General features: G+C 44.5%; 2 protein-coding genes across 2 annotated transcripts in view; both read right to left on the bottom strand.

Annotated features, from left to right (window-relative positions):
* ETV7 (ETS variant transcription factor 7) overlaps positions 1–17,506 on the bottom strand; it is a 741,840-nt gene that overhangs the window by 606,226 nt on the left and 118,108 nt on the right. The window lies entirely within an intron of this gene.
* LOC310847884 (uncharacterized protein) lies at positions 588–16,158 on the bottom strand. Its single transcript, XM_083746074.1, has 6 exons — positions 15,585–16,158; positions 14,044–14,156; positions 12,804–12,904; positions 4,336–4,445; positions 2,099–2,195; positions 588–907 (listed from the first exon to the last, which is right to left on the bottom strand). The coding sequence occupies exons 1-6, from the start codon at positions 16,058–16,060 to the stop codon at positions 896–898; spliced, it is 909 nt and encodes a 302-aa protein (XP_083602200.1). The 5' UTR covers positions 16,061–16,158; the 3' UTR covers positions 588–895.

Genomic DNA, 17,506 nt, shown 5'->3' on the forward strand with positions numbered 1-17,506 from the left:
TGCCCTTTCCCTAACGATCTTCAAAGGTTTTTCTCTGCATATGTGAATGCCAAATATTTGGTAGATATTCAATTTGGCATCAGTATTTTATATATTCTAATATTTGATCTTAATATTAGTTTCCAATTATTTATTTGAATGTTTTATGTTTGTCAGTATCTATCACTGATAGTTAACAACAGCTTATGGCATTTGATGTTTTACACCTTGCAGAAACAGTGAGCAAGAGAAAGCATAGGTCTAAAAACTCAGATTTTGCTGGATGTTGAGGTCAATATCTATGTTGAGTTCCCATACATAGTTCACCCTTCAGCTTGTCCTGTGCCTAGAAAGCACAGATCCAAGTGGTTTTCTGTTTGCCCCACTGATTTCCCTGGGAAAACCAGCTCTTTAACACTGTATCAGAGTAAACATCAGTCCACAGACAACCCGCTTGACATTTGTTCTGATTCAGCAGTTAGTATTGGGTTTTCCAAGGTGAAAGTGGTGAGACAAGCAGATGTCTGAATGAGCCTTCTGTGTTTCATGAAGCCTCAAGAGATGTCTCGCTTTGTCATGTGTGACATTAAAAGCACACAAAAAAGATATGAATTCACAGGAAAACTTTAATGAGGAGGTGGAAGAGCAGTTCATCAACCTGAAATATATACTACGAACACATCTGGTGGATTTGTAAGGGGAGCACAGGGGAAAGTGGGCAACAGCTATACAAAAGAAAGAAAGAAAGAAAGAAAGAAAGAAAGAAAGAAAGAAAGAAAGAAAGAAAGAAAGAAAGAAATTTGAAACAGTCTTGGTGGGTTACAAATAACAATCCTTAGCAGACCATCTTCCTTCCAGCAAGCAAAGTGGAGAAGGGTGCAGTTGGCAGACTCTAAGTGACTCCGACAGTGTTTCCTCAGTGCACATTCTAACAAGGGTGGAAAGAAAGAATAATGTTACAAAGGCATACCAATGATCACTCTGAAGTTCCATTGTCACTGATATCCTACATTTGAATCCTACTTTCTCCTTCAAAGTGGTGTTGTGAGCTCACAGTCATCCTGAAGAATATTTGAGAATACTTGTCAAAAGCAGAGCCAGCTCTAAGTTTGAAAGGCCCCCTGGTAAAGGGCCCTTTGGTGGTCCCTTCCTCTGTCAGTGGCAGGTCTCCTTCAATGTTGGTGAGCTCTGGAAACAACAGCCATGGTGCGCAGCAGTAGCAGTACTTCAATCAGTGCTGTGCAGCTGGAAGCTGCCATTTTGATTTCCAAAATATACCCAATTGCTGTGGGGCATTGTGGGAAATTTAAATGGTGGCTCTCAATCCCAGCCACCTGGTGCTGATCAGAGCAGCAGACAAAAAGATGGTGAGCATCAGTAGCTGGCCAGATGCCTGAGGATGCCATGTGCTAATGCCAGTCCATGTTCACCCAGACAGTTTTATAGCCTAGCAGTAATTTAAACTTCGGTTTTCCACACACTAGCCACTGTTCCACACTGGTCCTTTATCTTACCCTACCTCTTCTCCCTGCTAATGCAGACATGTAGGATGAGGCTCCATTAATTAATAGCCAAGAAAAATCTCAAGGAGCTCAGTCCATTGTCCTGATTGCTGATTGAAAGAAAACCCCAGTGAATTCAGCATCCATGAAGATCAAGGCATGGCCCTTTCAGGGATTCAATTTACCATGTGCAAGTAAAGTTGTTGTCTACATTCACAGTTACAGTTGATGAGGTTGGGGTTGTGGACTTTCCCCCTCCCCAACAAAGGTTATTTGTCTGCAACAGCTGTGTTGCATGCAGAAATTCAACAGGTGCCATCCTTGCTGGCATGGCAATGAAGTAGTGCTCAGAAGCTGCAACTGTTGAATTTCTGCCCATCATGTAGTAGTTAAAAGCTCAGAGCCTCTGTCAGGAGGGAAATGGAGGCGATTCCTGGTTCGCCTGTGAGTACCATGATCCTGTCATTCTCACTAGAGAACTAGAAGAGGAGAGCCCTCTCTTTCGCTGTTTCAGCAAAAAAGACAATCCTATAGCACTTTAAAGACAAAAAGTTAGGAATGTTGGAAAGTGCTATGAGCCTCCATTCCCTCCCAGACTATATTAGCATCTACAACACCTTAGGGTGCTCCAGACTTCCAGCATCATTTCTTCCTGGACCTCTGAGTGCCGTCTCACAGTCACCAGCCCCTTCTCCATCTTCATTCTCAGGAAGCCTAGATTGCATTGGGCCAGGGAGAGACAGAGTTAGATTAGAAGCGTTGCTAGCACTGATGGAACCTTGTAATATCTTGACTGTTCTCATTTTACCAGTTAGGCCTTAAGTAGAGAGAGCTGGGGAAATTCTACAAGCTACAGAATAGCCAATGGCAGTGACCCCAAAATTGATCTTGCAACCATCAGTTGCTTTAAATGTCTCATAAAGACATCTTCCTGCCTAGGTTTTCATGGACCCTTAAGAGAGGATCCTGTTTCTATTTGCTTCAATCTCCAAAATTCCTGCTTTTATACATTGTTTTATTGGGTTTGTGTTCTATTTTTGTTTTCATGATATTGTTTATTGTTTTTATGTTGTACACCACTCAGGGATTTTTATAAAATATTAAGTTCTTTATAAATGCTCTTATTTAAATAAACAAATGTGACTGCCCTAAGGTCATAGCTTGGTTCAGTGTCAGAATCTGAATAGCCATTCTCATTCCTTTCTCTAAAATCTGAATGCTATAAATAAAATAGCTTCTACAAAGTATACCAAGCAAAAGTCAGTCTCAGGGCTCCAACTATCACTGGCTTTATTTTAAAAACAACAAGAAGTTTATAACAGATTAAACTTCATGTGCAGCTTTCAAATTAATTTACTGCACTGATCTCTAAAGGACAACTGTTATACTATTATGAATTGCCCTCAAAAGGATCCAGCACAGTACCTTATCAGTAGGTATTTCAATGCTCATTAAAACAGAGATGTAATGAGAGTTCAAGGTAATCATCTGTTCATCACATCTGTAGCACTTCTAGAGGCCAATTAAAGGCAGATTAAAGTTTATCCGGGTGATCAGTGATCAGTTGTTGTTCCTGTTCTTAAATTTCTGTACCACTATTTATCCAATGATCACAGTGATCTAACCATATTTTTTTAATTGCACAAAAGGTGGACCCCAAGTTTGTGAGACGGCCATCTGTTTGCTTTTTAACAGAAACAGAGCATTTATGAATTCTACTGTTGGTGTAGATCAATGTTATACTTAAAAGGAAATAGTTTTTTAAGATTTACAAAATGGTAAGTCATTGCTATGGGTAAGAGGAGGGTGGTGATGCCTTTAATACACGTGGGATGGTTTTGAATAGGTCAATTGGATCCTCAGCAATAACTGTGCATATTCTGTGTAAGAAAATAATTTTAGGAAGGCCTGAGGATGTCCTATTAAGTCCTTTACTTTTTCTGTGGGTCTATAATATATCATGGATAGCCACCCTTTGGCACTGGTGTTATAGGCAGCACAAATAAGAGAGGCTTAGGGCTATAGCATATTAATTATGAGCCCCCCTGCTACACAGCCAACTGCTCCCTGTTCCCCAGCTCAGCAGACTCACACAAAGGCACAGGATGATGAATATGGAATGTGTACATACTAGGGTGGCACTCTCTAAGACTTTGGACTTCACCTATGGCATATTTGTCAAAAAGATTTGCCACCACCAGGGTTGGTTTTTACTAAGATTTCTTTCACGTTCATACACATTTACACTTATATATTCAACACCAACAAATTGCAGATTTAAAATGTACAATCGTATATATCAAATTATAATCCTTACAGCAGATTAAGAAAGAGTAAGTATTTTTAAATACATCCGTAAATTAAAGACTCTGTATCAGGGTGACTCACTATAAATTCCCCATTCCAAATTATTGCCCCTTAAACCAGGGTGTTTTCTTTTAATCCAAGTACAGTACTGTAATGCATTTTAATGCCTTTACAGCCACTCTTGGATACAGTACACACTTTAGCCCGGTAAATTTGTTCTAAATTGGACTGTGGCATCTAGTGGTCACATATGGTACTATCCAAAGTTGTTCCCAGCACTCCACCTGACAATTCATTTTCATTTATCAATTCCAGTAGGCTTAGTGAAGAGCTGAAGAACCCTCTTTACAATACAAATCTGGTGGTCCATCATTGTCCTAGCTGGAACCTCTGCTTAGGGGCCAGAGGCACCCCACAATCTTTTGTTGCTCATTCTCATTGGTTACATTCTACATTTCAACATCACATTGCACAAATTTTGGTATTTTGGGACCATCTACTCAATGTTTCAGAATTTGGGGGATGAAGAGCACCACAAAAAACTTACCCACAAGCACTGCAAACTGCAGAGGAATTTGATAGGGTGACATGAGGTCTGGGTGTTGCAATTCCATATACCATTAGATCATCTTCAACAACTGGTTGTACTGGAATATCCTGAAGATGGTGCATATATATATATATTTAAAAAAAACATATTCAGAAGGTGTGGCCAGATAAAATGGAATTTAGTTTTAATTATCCAATTATAGCAAGGTTTCTGAAATTGCATAAATACCTGTATTATATTATTTCACAAGTGGACCAAGAATGTAATTTTGATTTTGAACAATTATGGATGTTTGAAATCTGGTTCTATTGGGACTGCATGAGTGCAGTTCAATTTTATTGATATTAGTCATGGACTGTTGCAAAAATGAAATGACCAAAAACTTACAAGATTAAAACAGAAAGAAACAAGCATCTGACAGAAAGACATGCCTGCATAAGAAGGAAATCCTTCTTGTGGAAAGAAGCTCCATCGAAATTGGTGAGAATTATTTCTGAATAAACATGCTTAGGACTGCTCTGCACATTTCTATGGAAGACCACTGTGTTTAGTATGTATGTTTAGTAAGTATGTTTAGGATTGCAGCCTAACACGGCAACCCTATGCACCTATTACAATGGTACCTCAGGTTAAGAACTTAATTTGTTCTGGAGGCCCGTTCTTAACCTGAAACTGTTCTTAACTTGAGGTACCACTTTAGCTAATGGGGCCTCCCACTCCCGCTGCCGTGCAATTTCTGTTCTTATCCTGAAGCAAAGTTCTTAACCCGAGATACTATTTCTGGATTAGCGGAGTCTGTAATCTGAAGCGTCTGTAACCTGAAGTGTCTGTAACCCGAGGTACCACTGTATGCTGAGGAAGAAGATGTGCCACTGCTCTGCCAGAAGAATGGCCACCAATATATCCTACATGTGTTCAACCCAGAAGGGGAGGGGGAAGTAAACAGCCAGAAAATATAAAACAGGATAAAAAGAGCAGACAGACACCCTGTGTGGCTGCACTGGTGGGAGTACCAGATTGGCTCCACCACTGTACTGGCACACAGCACCCCCTTTCACCTTGCCCCTCCCACTTCCAGTAAGTTTCAACAACTTCACTACCAGAAGGCCAGCTTTCTGGTGGGAATCTGAGGTGAGAGACCCATGTACTGGAAGTTGTTCCCAGTTCTATTCACCTCACAGAGGCATGTTAAGATGCAAAAATAGTTTACTGCTGTAGAAGATTAGACTTCAGGAATACAGTCCTTGGTGGCAATACAGTTGGTGGTGATACAGATACAGATACAGTAGTACCTCAGATTACAGACGCTTCAGGTTACAGACTCCGCTAACCCAGAAATAGTACCTCGGGTTAAGAACTTCGTTTCAGGATGAGAACAGAAACCGCGCAGTGGCGACGCAACTGCAGCAGGAGACCCCATTAGCTAAAGTGGTGCTTCAGGTTAAGAACAGTTTCAGGTTAAGAACAGACCTCCAGAACGAATTAAATTCTTAACCTGAGGTACCACTGTACAGATACAGAAACAGATACAGATACAGATACAGATACATATAAGGACAAAGTATCTCTGTTGCTCCAGCTTTAAGAAATAACACAGACTCCAACTCACAGAAAGGCTCACTGACTGACTAATGAGCTGGCGTGCCTTGCTCACTTATATGACCTTTAGGTCATCAACCCTCCCATCTCAATCATGGAGATAAAGGATACCCTATGGTGGTTCCATTCTCTCCGCCCAGTGAGGGTATTTAAGGACGAAACTAGGAGGCAATTGGTCCCTTGCGGATAAAGGAAACCAAGCTCAACACTAGAAATACTAATTGCCCAAAGGAAGAAAAGAACTCTGTAAGCCTAGAATTACAAGACCTGAAGAAGAGGCTAATGAGTATAAAGACTGAGATTTCTACCCAAAATATAAGGACAGTAGAGCCTAGAGCACAATATTTAAAGACGTCCAACAGCTCTTTATCCCATCGAAAGACATCAGTGCAACTCCCTGTTCCCTTTTCAAACGACACCAAATTAGATGAGGAATTTGGCGCCTCCAACATTTCTATGGCAACAACACATAAAGAACTCTTATGTTGCTGACAATCTGGAGATATCCAGCACCAAATCTACATCTGGACCTTTGCCTAATGTTCCAAAAACTTACCAGAATGATCAGCCTTCTCCACTGTACTCCTGGCGAGACAGGATGGACAGATCTTCCGAATTCGAATCTGGCTCTTTGTTGGCCAGTGATCCACATTTTATAACACATACCTCATTAATACTTCCACAGCCACAGATAGAACCAACAATCCTCCAATTAACCCAGGAGGGAGAGGGGGATTGACAGTTAATGAAACACCATGGGACTGTCGTCCCCCCCCCCCCCGCTTGGGGTGTGGTTGGTTGGGTTTTATCTTCTAGGGCAGTGTTTCCCAACCTTGTGCCTCCAGATGTTTTTGGCCTACAACTCCCATCATCCCTAGCTAGCAAGACCAGTGGTCAGGGATGATGGGAGTTGTAGGCCAAAAACATCTGGAGGCACAAGGTTGGGAAACACTGTTCTAGGGATACTTACCCTATCAGACCTCCACCTCTTTCCCATACCACTTTGACCCATGAGTCCTGGCCCAAGGATGACTTGTTATTGAGGGGATGTTACCCATCTATTGGGGAGGCTAGTATGGGATCTGGGATTTCCACAACTGAAGGGCTAGGGAGGAATGGCGGTGGGGCTAGATATCTCTATCGGCGAAGGGTTTCGAGATGCAGTGATCCTCGAACCCCTTCCAATTTACACCCCATCCCAAGGGATGAGGGTAGGGAGAGCAAGGATTACACACCTCCGTCATTGGTGCTGTGCAATGCCAGGTCCATAGGCAACAAAACCGCCAACATGCGTGACTTTTTTGTCTCGCAGGGGATTGACCTGGCTTGCGTGACGGAGACCTGGGTACGGGAAGGCGAAGTAGTCTCCCTACATGAGATAACACCCCCAGGTTTCTCTGTCCTCCATCAATCGCGGACCGTGGGTCGGGGGGGAGGAGTAGCGTTGTTATTCCGGGAGGATTGCTCTTTCAGAGCTCTGCCATCACCGGCGATCTCCGGCATTGAATGTGTTGGTCTCGTGTGGGGCACCAAGGAGAGCTTGGCTGTCTGGCTGGTGTACCGACCACCCAGCACACCTGCAGCCACCCTGTCAGACCTGCTGGAGGTGGTGGTGGGCTGGGCCTTGGAGTTCCCAAACCTACTGGTTTTGGGAGATTTCAACGTCCATGCCGATGCTGCTCCCTCCTCACAGGCCCTGGACCTAGTGACTTCCATGGCAACACTAGGGCTCTCCCAGGTTGTTTTGGGCCCCACTCATCAAGCAGGCCACACGCTGGATCTGATTTTTGGGGCTGGCATAGATGTGATCATGCTCCCTGCTGTGGAAGTGCCATGGTCTCATCACTACGCTCTGAAAGCCAAGATAGACTTCCCGCTCCTCCCCGGCTCAGGTGGCGAACCTATTTGGGCTCGTCCACGAAAACTGATGGATCCTGATAGATTCCGACAAGCCTTGCGGAACCCTGCTCCTCCTGGTGACTCATTAGATGACCTTGTTGCGGACTGGAATAACCGGCTCTTGGCAGCCATTGATGAGATTGCGCCTAAGCGCCCTCTGCGACCCCGTCGAAACCGGGCCCCTTGGTTTACTGAGGAGCTCCGGAAAATGAAGCGGGATCTCAGACGGCTAGAGCGAGTATGGCGATGGACTCGTGACGGAGCCTCAAGAACATCTTATAGGACGCTTATGAAAGTCTATGAGATGGCTATGAAAGCTGCTAAGAAATCTTACTTTGCAGCTTCCATTGCATCTGCTAGCTCTCACCCGGCACAACGTTTAAAAATAATTAGGTCAATAACGTCCTTAGGAGGACAACCAAATTTAAGCACAAATTCGACCCACAGTTGTGAGGCATTCGCGAGTTTTTTTGCGGAGAAAGTCCTGTTGCTCCGCCGTGACCTCCCTGCCAATTTACATACAGTGACTGAACTGGAGGCCCCTCAACTGACTTCAGGTCCAGTGTTGGACCATTTCGATCGGATACTCCCTACTGATGTGGATAGATTCCTCCAAGTTGGTAGGCCCACCACCTGCCTCCTTGATCCGTGCCCGTCTTGGCTGATTAGGGAGTGTCCAGATGTTGTGCGGACCCCCCTGGTTGAAATTATCAATTTGTCCCTTGACACGGGGACATTCCCAGGGGAATTGAAGGAAGCAGTGGTGTGTCCACTCTTAAAAAAAACTTCATTAGATCCCTTAGACCTATCCAATTACCGCCCAGTTTCAAATCTTCCATACCTGGGTAAGGTAATTGAGAGAGCGGTTGCTGAACAGCTTGGTAGGTTTCTGGAGGAAACATCAGCATTAGATCCATTTCAGTCCGGTTTCCGTCCTGGTTTTGGGACGGAGACGGCTCTGGTTGCCCTAACAGATGATCTCCGTAGACAACTGGATCGAGGCGGGTCAGGACTGCTGATCCTTTTAGATTTGTCAGCAGCCTTTGACATGGTCGATCATGATCTTCTGGACCACCGCCTTGCAGACGTGGGGATACAGGGCATAGCCCGTAACTGGTTGTGCTCTTTTATCTCTGGTCGGGGACAGAGGGTGGCACTAGGGAGTGAAATGTCGTCGCACCACTCCTTGGTGTGTGGAGTGTCGCAGGGCGCAATGCTTTTTAACATCTTTATGCGCCCCCTTGCCCAGATTATCCGGAGCTTTGGGCTGGGCTGTCACCAATATGCTGATGACACTCAGCTCTATCTGCTGATGGATGGCCACACTGACTCGGCCCCGAACACACTGACCAGATGCTTGGAAGCTGTGGCTGGATGGTTTCGTGGGAGCCGATTGAAACTAAATCCTTCGAAGACAGAGGTCCTATGGCTAGGTCGGGATGGCATGGGGATGAGGGACCAACTCCCTTCTCTTGCGGGGGCCCAATTAGTGCCATTGCCTTCCGTTAAGAGTTTGGGTGTAATCCTTGACGCCTCCCTTTCCATGGAGGCGCAAGTTACAGCAACAGCCAAGGCGACATTTTTCCACCTTCGCCACATCAAGCAGTTGGTCCCTTACCTTTCCCGCCCCGACCTGGCCACAGTGATCCATGCGACGGTCATCTCCAGGCTTGACTACTGTAATTCGCTCTATGCGGGGCTGCCCTTGAAGCTGTCCCAGAAACTCCAGCGGGTACAGAATGCTGCAGCGAGGCTCCTCACGGGGTCTCTGCCATGGGAGCATATTCACCCAGTGCTTTTCAAGCTGCACTGGCTCCCGGTGGAGTACAGGGTCAGATTTAAGGTGCTGCTTTTGACCTTTAAAGCCCTTCACGGCCTAGGACCCTCGTACCTACGGGACCGCCTCTCCTGGTATGCCCCACAGAGAGCCTCAAGGTCCATAAATAACAACACCCTAGTGGTCCCAGGCCCTAAGGAAGTTAGATTGGCTTCAACCAGAGCCAGGGCCTTTTCGACTCTGGCTCCGGCCTGGTGGAACGCTCTGCCTCATGAGACCAGGGTCTTGCAGGATCTGATTTCTTTCCGTAGGGCCTGTAAGACAGAGTTGTTCCGCCTGGCCTTTGGCTTGGAGCCAATTTGATTCCCTCCCTCTCTTTTTTTCCTTTCTTTTCCTTCTCCTGCGTTGAGGCTACATTTTAATATTTTAATATTCCATTATTTTAATGTTGTATTTTATTTTTGTTTTTAAGTTGTAATCATTCATTTTGCCTTTATTATTGCTTGTAAGCCGCTCTGAGCCCGGCCTTGGCTGGGGAGGGCGGGGTATAAATAAAAAATTATTATTATTATTATTATTATTATTATTATTATTATTATTATTATTATTATTTAGACAGCACTGGGTCATAGCCATAGCTATGCTGACCTTGCACCTGCTTGCTTATCTCATACACAAGTTGATTTGTGCCCATGAAGGAAATTAACCCTTTCCTCCATGCCCAGTTCCTCTGAGTAGACCTGGTTAGGCTTGTGCTAAGTCTTGTGGGCTGTTATATGAAACTTCCCCTTTCCCTCTGATTGGAAAGCCAATGCGCCAAGCAACAGAATAGTTAAAATTACGACTAATTATGGTAACTGACTACTACTTACTGTAATTCTGCTGCAATACCCAGCTATGTAAGCACTCCCAATCATTAGGCACTAACGGTGTTGAGGGCAATGTATATGGTGCAAAAAGATGCTTATGAAGCCATTTCCATGTGGCTGCAAAACATGTTACTAAAAATAGGCATGATTAAGCCCTTTGCACAAGCGCTTGCTTATCTGTGTGGTAAGGACTGAGAGAGAAACATGTGCAAAACCCATTGCTTTGGCTGGAGCTACTTGCTGTTTTTATGGGCAGAGGTGTTGTGCTGGTACAGTGGTTAAGAAAACAGGCAGTTGGGAAATCCCCCGTCTTCACCTCAGCTCTGAGGTGGCCTTAGGCATGCTACTGTCTTTCAGATCTTGCCCTCCACACCCATAATACGAGGGCATAAAGGTTGCCCTACTTTTCAGCGTTATTGTAAGCTTACTGAGATAATGTATACAAAGCTTAATGCTTAAAAGTGCTATTTAGGTTTATTGTCATGTGATGCTGGCATGTAACAGCTGACTCACAGGCAGAAACTGACAGAATAGATTTTCCAAGCATGGTGATGGGAGCAATGGGAAATAGTTTCCACTCTTGATTTTTGCTTGCTTGGACTGAAACATGTCCAGGGCATTGTGGGAAAAGTAATATAAGGGATGTCACCAGTGGTGGACTTTGGGCTTTCAAATTTCAGTGCCGCCCAATGCAACACCAAAATTTGGCACATGCACCTCATTGCCTCTCACCTTCTGTACTAACTCATTGTTGTGGTGCCCCCTCCAGTGCCCTCTCGGTTCAGTGCCTAGTGTGGGCAAACCAGTTGAGCTCATAAACCCGCCATCGATGGCAACCAAACTGCAGTTACCAGAGCACTGCTCTTGAGGGAGCCCAAGAAAGGCAGACTTTAGCAGCAGCTACCCAAGGAAGTCAGATGCTGTTAGGTCTCTATCTTAGTTTTTAGGACCCTCGGCTGCTGATATGTCAACAACAGCAACTTTAAAACGAGTCTCCAGTATGAAACTAGAATTTCAATTAATGCTGAGCTAATCAGCGTATTTGATTGTATTTGTTTATGACTCAGTCTGAATCAAGGTCTCCCTTCCAATATGGGTGTTAAATTAGCACTGCTAAAATGAGGTCACTGGGATTACATCCATACATTTGAGCTCTGCATTGAAATGTCACATGCTGTACATCTCTTGCATTTCATGGTCTTTTACTTCCACTGTTAATCAGTCGTCCCCCGTCCCCCCCACACCCGGGTATTTTTTTGCCAACAAATAATAGTACTTAATGCAGCTGATGGGACGCAGGTGGCGCTGTGGGTTAAAGCCTCAGCACCTAGGACTTGCCGATCGAAAGGTCGGCGGTTCGAATCCCTGCGGCGGGGTGCGCTCCCGCTGCTCGGTCCCAGCGCCTGCCAACCTAGCAGTTCGAAAGCACCTCCGGGTGCAAGTAGATAAATAGGGACCGCTTACCAGCGGGAAGGTAAACGGCGTTTCCGTGTGCGGCTCTGGCTCGCCAGATGCAGCTTTGTCACGCTGGCCACGTGACCCGGAAGTGTCTCCGGACAGCGCTGGCCCCTGGCCTCTTAAGTGAGATGGGCGCACAACCCCAGAGTCTGTCAAGACTGGCCCCTACGGGCAGGGGTACCTTTACCTTTACCTTTAATGCAGCTGATGAACTGGGCTATAGCTGAAGGGCTATGACTGCTGGCCCTGAATTATTTTGCCATACCCTATTTCAAGGGTTTCTTAAGTATCTCTAAGACGTCTGCTGTTATAATTTAACATTTATTGAGCACCACAAGATCACAGGCATGACAACTGTCCCTATCTCGACACAGTTTCTTGATGGAGGAACTACCACTTGTAATATCAAGACTCCTTGATATTTTCCATTTGCAAGTCAAGTATTGTTGCTTGCCATTTTGCTGATTATTGTCTTGATTGCTACTAGATCTACTGATTCCTACTGCTGTGTTGTTCCTTTTTCATTCTTAACATTTTCACTGGATGATAATAGCTATTGTGAGCTAGCTTGTGGGCTGATAGATGAAAAGGTGGGGTGTTATATTTAAACAAATAATAAAAATAAATATGTGGCACTGGCAGCTAGCATAGATACTCTCAAATCCCACCTATCTTTTGATTTTTAAGCAAAGCCAATTTACATTGTGTTCTAGAGGGGATTCTAGAGGCCAGCTCACAATGTAATTTCGTTACCGTCACTCTTCTGATGGAAATCACATATTTATCCTTGCTTATGATATAAAAATGCCACTTGCAGAGAGGGAGGGGAAAACCCCCAAAACAACTCCCTGTCGCATATTTACCCCTTTAGAAGCAGGAAGCCACCGGCGCTGCTTGTACATATTGAGGAGTCTGTTCCATGGAGAGAGGTCTGCTTTTGGAGGTTCCCCTTCTTGTACATCTTCTGTTTAAAAGAAAAGCGATGTCACCAACTCATGAAGTCTCTCCGTATAACCAGGGTGGGTTGTAATGCCCTCTAAATCCAGCAGCAATTCAGCCACAGAGCTTGAGGCTGCACAGGCACCAGCTAAGGAATCGGGTCAAGGAGCAGGGCTCTGAACTGGCTGCTGCAGATCAGGAGACCACTGTGCTTGAGGCTGTGAGACAGGAGTCTCCAGAAGAATCTCTTAGTCTACTAAAGCCTGGAGGGTCAGGGCCCAAATCCTCACAGCCAACTTCCCGTGAGTTTGAGAAAACAACTGCCTCCCATAGTACCTCTCCAGATCAGTGGTGTAAAATAAGATACAGTACGCTGGGGTGGAGGGGGGGTTGTTGTGGGGGATTCTTACTGTTGTTGAAGTTAATTTTTTGTAACTTTATTTCGGATCTTTATCATTACTTTTGTTACACTTGTAGTTATTTAACTTTTGATGTGTTGTAAGCCACCCTGGGCACCGTTTTAACTTAGGAAAGGCGGCATACATATAGAATGATTGACTGAATTTCCCCACAAGTGAGGAGAGCCTGGAGGAGGTAGTTTGGAGACAGGCATAGGCCAACTTGGCCCTCCAGATGTTTTGGGACTACAATTCCCACCATCCATGACCACTGGTCCTGTTAGCTAGGGATCATGGGAGTTGTAGTCCCAAAACATCTGGAGGGCCGAGTTGACCTATACCTGCATAAAAGGCTTCAGCCTGCTCTCAACCTTTGTCAGTGAAATCTTCTCACTCAGAGCTATCTGGACACCTGCAATGTTTGACCCACTTAGTCACCTTGCTGCTTTCACTGTGGGATCTGGCACTGGACCAGCATCTACTGGTGTGAATACAGCCTCTGCACAATATAATTCAATGGAATCACCTAATTAGAACTGCAGCTGTAGTTCTTACCCATCTTTAATGGGCCATCTGACATAATACTGGGTGTTCTTGATTGTAAGGTTTGCCTCCTGCTTGCTTGAAATACATGTCTCAAACCTCTGACATCTGGTATTGAATAGGATGAAAACAATTAAGTCATAGCAGCTTGGGGGGAGGGGTAAAGGTACTGTTGGACAGCAGCTGCCATATGGGTGAGTGGGAATCTTCTTCCAGCCCTCACCTTTCAGTAGATGCTCTCTTTCCTCTTCAGCGCTACAGCCTTTAACATCAGTCATGGATCCAGCAGACATGGCAACTCCATCATCTGCACACAGGACCTGGGGAAATTCATCCCTAAAGTCAAACACACAATTATTGCATAGAAGAAGGGGACATCCACATCAGTGCTTCATTCATCACTTTTTTTCTTCCCACCCTAATATCTACACCCAAACGCCACATCTTTATCAGCAATGATAACTGCTACATTGCCACAGACAGGTGGATTTACTGTAGTGAATAAAAGCAATGATGTTGATGGGGATTAAAATTTTAAGAGAGAATTTCCTTGGATGAGGCCTGTCTCTAAGTCAACCCCTTTAGTTGACTGCATGAACAAAGCCTTCAGTCTGTATCTAAAAGACCCAGGTAGTTAGTCTCCATGATAATCTGTGGTTTGTAATAACAGATTATGGAAACCTCTTCACATGGAAATCTTACATTAAGAATTATTCATGGCAGCACTGCTTATGCAAATTCCTCTACTTAAAATTGAATTATTAACCGTTAATGATTATTCATTATACACGGATGGGAGGTTTTAAGTGCAACTCTAGGATTGCAAATTTTGTTCTCAAAAATCCAGACACCTCCAGCCAAGCGCTTCTGAGCATGTCCAGATCTCCATTTTCCTCTTAAGATGATGAAAGGGCTTTCCCCTAAAAATAACTTCAGGGTAAAATGTGTTGGAGGTGGAGCATGTGCAAAGTGGGGTTTTTTGTAACAGGGATATTCCTTTTTCGGTCCAAAGGCCTCACTTTCAGTCTGTCTCCATAGGATTTGAGCAACCTGGAAGAAGGTAGCAGGCAATCGCTTGGTTGAGGGGAAGAGTATTGAGTTCGTCTGCAAGGCAGCAAAAGCAGATCTCCATCTAACAACAGAGTGCACATGCATTCATATTATTGTGCCTGCAGACACACAGATGTGCTAAATCAAGTTCTGCTGCATTTTTTCTGACTTTGCATCCTCTGCTGTTGGCAGCCAGTCTAAATGATAACAAGTCAGGCTTGTGAAATTCTGGTTGGCTGCCAAATGTAGTAACCCTTCCTTCCACATGCATTTTTATGGTTAATATCTCATACAGCGAACTTCAGTTAGCAAGGAAAAGCCCCACGTATCTCAACTCAGTGTGTGATAATCAACCTCATGGAAAGTTTAGCACAAAATTAAGTGTTCGGCCTTTTGAAGCCAAGAACAGCCGGAACAGTCAATGAGCAATTCCATTCCTAATTAGTACCCATGTAATACAGCCAGAAGCCAATTAACACAAGTGGTTTTTGTGAAGGGCTTTGCAATATTTGCCCATCTATTTTCACACATTCCTGTATGGGAAGCAATCTGAACGGATATTAAATCCTATTAGAAATAACTGAGTTTTACTCAAAGTGGATTTTAGTCATGTTCATTCATTTCAGTGGGTCTACTCTGAGAAAAACTTAGCTGAATTAGTTTTAAACACTGTTCTGTGTGCTGAGACTTGGCCTCAACGTTGGTGACACTCACTTTCCCACCGCCTCCCTGTCATCAGATTCTTCTTCCTTCTCTCCTGTAACAGGAACTTTCTCACATGGGTCCTTGGCCAAGCCACTTATCATGGGGTTAGCAAAGCCATCTGAGTCTCCCATCTCCATCCTAGCCGAGTGAAATGAAGCAGGCAGTTTGTTCTCATTCGTAGGGGTAGTGTCTCCCGGACTTAATTCCTTCAGCAACGATAGCTCTTCAGGGCAGCTGCCCATCAACCCCCCACAGATCTCACTGGGAGAAGTCTTGGTGGCATCAGGCTCTTGGCCTGGCAGGGTTGTTTCAAGCCCATTTTCGGGCAGAGGAGAGTCCAGGAGTTCACTCTTGGCATTATCTTCGTCTTTCGCCTTGGGTCTCTGCCCCTCTTGTGTGACATGCCTGCCGCTCCCAAAGAGGTTTCTGAAGAACTGGAGCACCCAGGGCCTGCTGGAAACAGAAGAGGCTGTGAGAGTATCCATCGGTTTTTGGTCTTCTGCAGGCTAACTTTGCTCTGGCACCCAAAGGTGGCTGCTCGTCTCAACAGATTGGAATCAGAGCTTCAAATTGAAAAACCAACTGCTCAGAATCTTCTGAGGATTCTAGAATTCTTGGAGGGGGTGGAGCCACAAGAGAGATGGTTTTGCAATCCGGAGTTCACCGTTTGCTCTTCTGGCTCAGCTAACAACAACAAATTAACAGATTAAAAGATGGCCAGGAATGGAATAAAAGCTCTTTGGGGATATCTGTGCAGGTCTACAGCTCCAAATATCTTTATTATCTGTAAAAAGTCTCAGGGCACTGGGCCCAAGTTATAACTCTCAGAGCAGACCAGTAACATTTGAACAACGCTACAATCAGGGAAAGGTGGTTCAATTGAAACAGAGGAACCTGCCTTATACCAGATGAGGCTGTTTGTCCATCTAGCCTAATAGTGTCCGTTCTTACTGGCAGTGGCTCGCGCTGACTGTGAATACACATGCTATGCATGTTAAATTATGCTGAGCGTGTGCGTGTTTTGCAAAGATCAATGTGCTTCGATCCATTTCCGGTGTTCAAACATGGTTAAAACAGAATTTCATTTTGTAGCCAAGACCAAACAGTGCTGGGTACAAAATATTTTGTCTCCTATGCAAAACAATAACACGACTCACACTTTCAACTAGGACAAGAATAATTTATAATTGTGTTTTCTGGAAAAGGTGCATTAGAACATAGAAAACTGCTCTATAACAAGTCAGACTATTGGTCCACCTGGCTCAGTATTGTCTACACGGACTGGCAGCACTTCTCCAGAATTTCAGAGAGGAGTGTCTCCCAACCCTACTAGGAAATGTCAGGGATTGAACCCAGGACCTTCTGCTTTCATCCCACAGATGAAAAATAGTTCTTTTTAACCTGTATATTTTGCTCTAAAATGCTTACTTTGGTTAGAAACGAGTATACACTTCCAGAGTTAATGCTATGCTAAATACATTACTACTGTTAAATTAGCCATCATAGCTGCTAGAGGTCTGTGAAAATTTGTGTCCCAGGCTTTTTATATTCACCTATACAATGGTACCTCAGTTTTTGAACAGCTTAGTTCACAAACATCATGGAATTTAAACGCTGCAAACTCAGAAGTAGGTGTTCCGTTTTGTGAACTTTGCCTCAGAAATTGAACATGCTGCATTTTGTGTCCTGAGCTTCCATTTTTACTGTTGTGTTCCTAATTTAAAGGTAAAGGGGACTCTGGGGTTGAAGCACTCATCTCGCTTTATTGACCGAGGGAGTATAGCTTCCGGGTCATGTGGCCAGCATGACTAAGCCGTTTCTGGCGAACCAGAGCAGCACATGGAAACAGTTTACCTTCCCACTGGAGCGATACCTATTTATCTACTTGCACTTTGACGTGCTTTCGAACTGCTAGGTTGGGAGGCAGGGAC

This window comes from Podarcis gaigeae, assembly GCF_964106915.1.
Source record: "Podarcis gaigeae genome assembly, chromosome: 6".
In the NCBI taxonomy this organism is placed as follows: Eukaryota; Metazoa; Chordata; class Lepidosauria; order Squamata; family Lacertidae; genus Podarcis; species Podarcis gaigeae.

Coding starts and splice junctions, on each gene's coding strand:
- LOC310847884 (XM_083746074.1), bottom strand. CDS start 16,060: ATGGATACTCTCACAGCCTCTTCTGTTTCCAGCAGGCCCTGGGTGCTC. Junction 12,905..14,043: donor AAGAGAGCATCTACTGAAAG/GTGAGGGCTGGA, acceptor TCTTTTAAACAG/AAGATGTACAAGAAGGGGAA. Junction 2,196..4,335: donor GCAGTTTGCAGTGCTTGTGG/GTAAGTTTTTTG, acceptor AATGCAATCTAG/GCTTCCTGAGAATGAAGATG.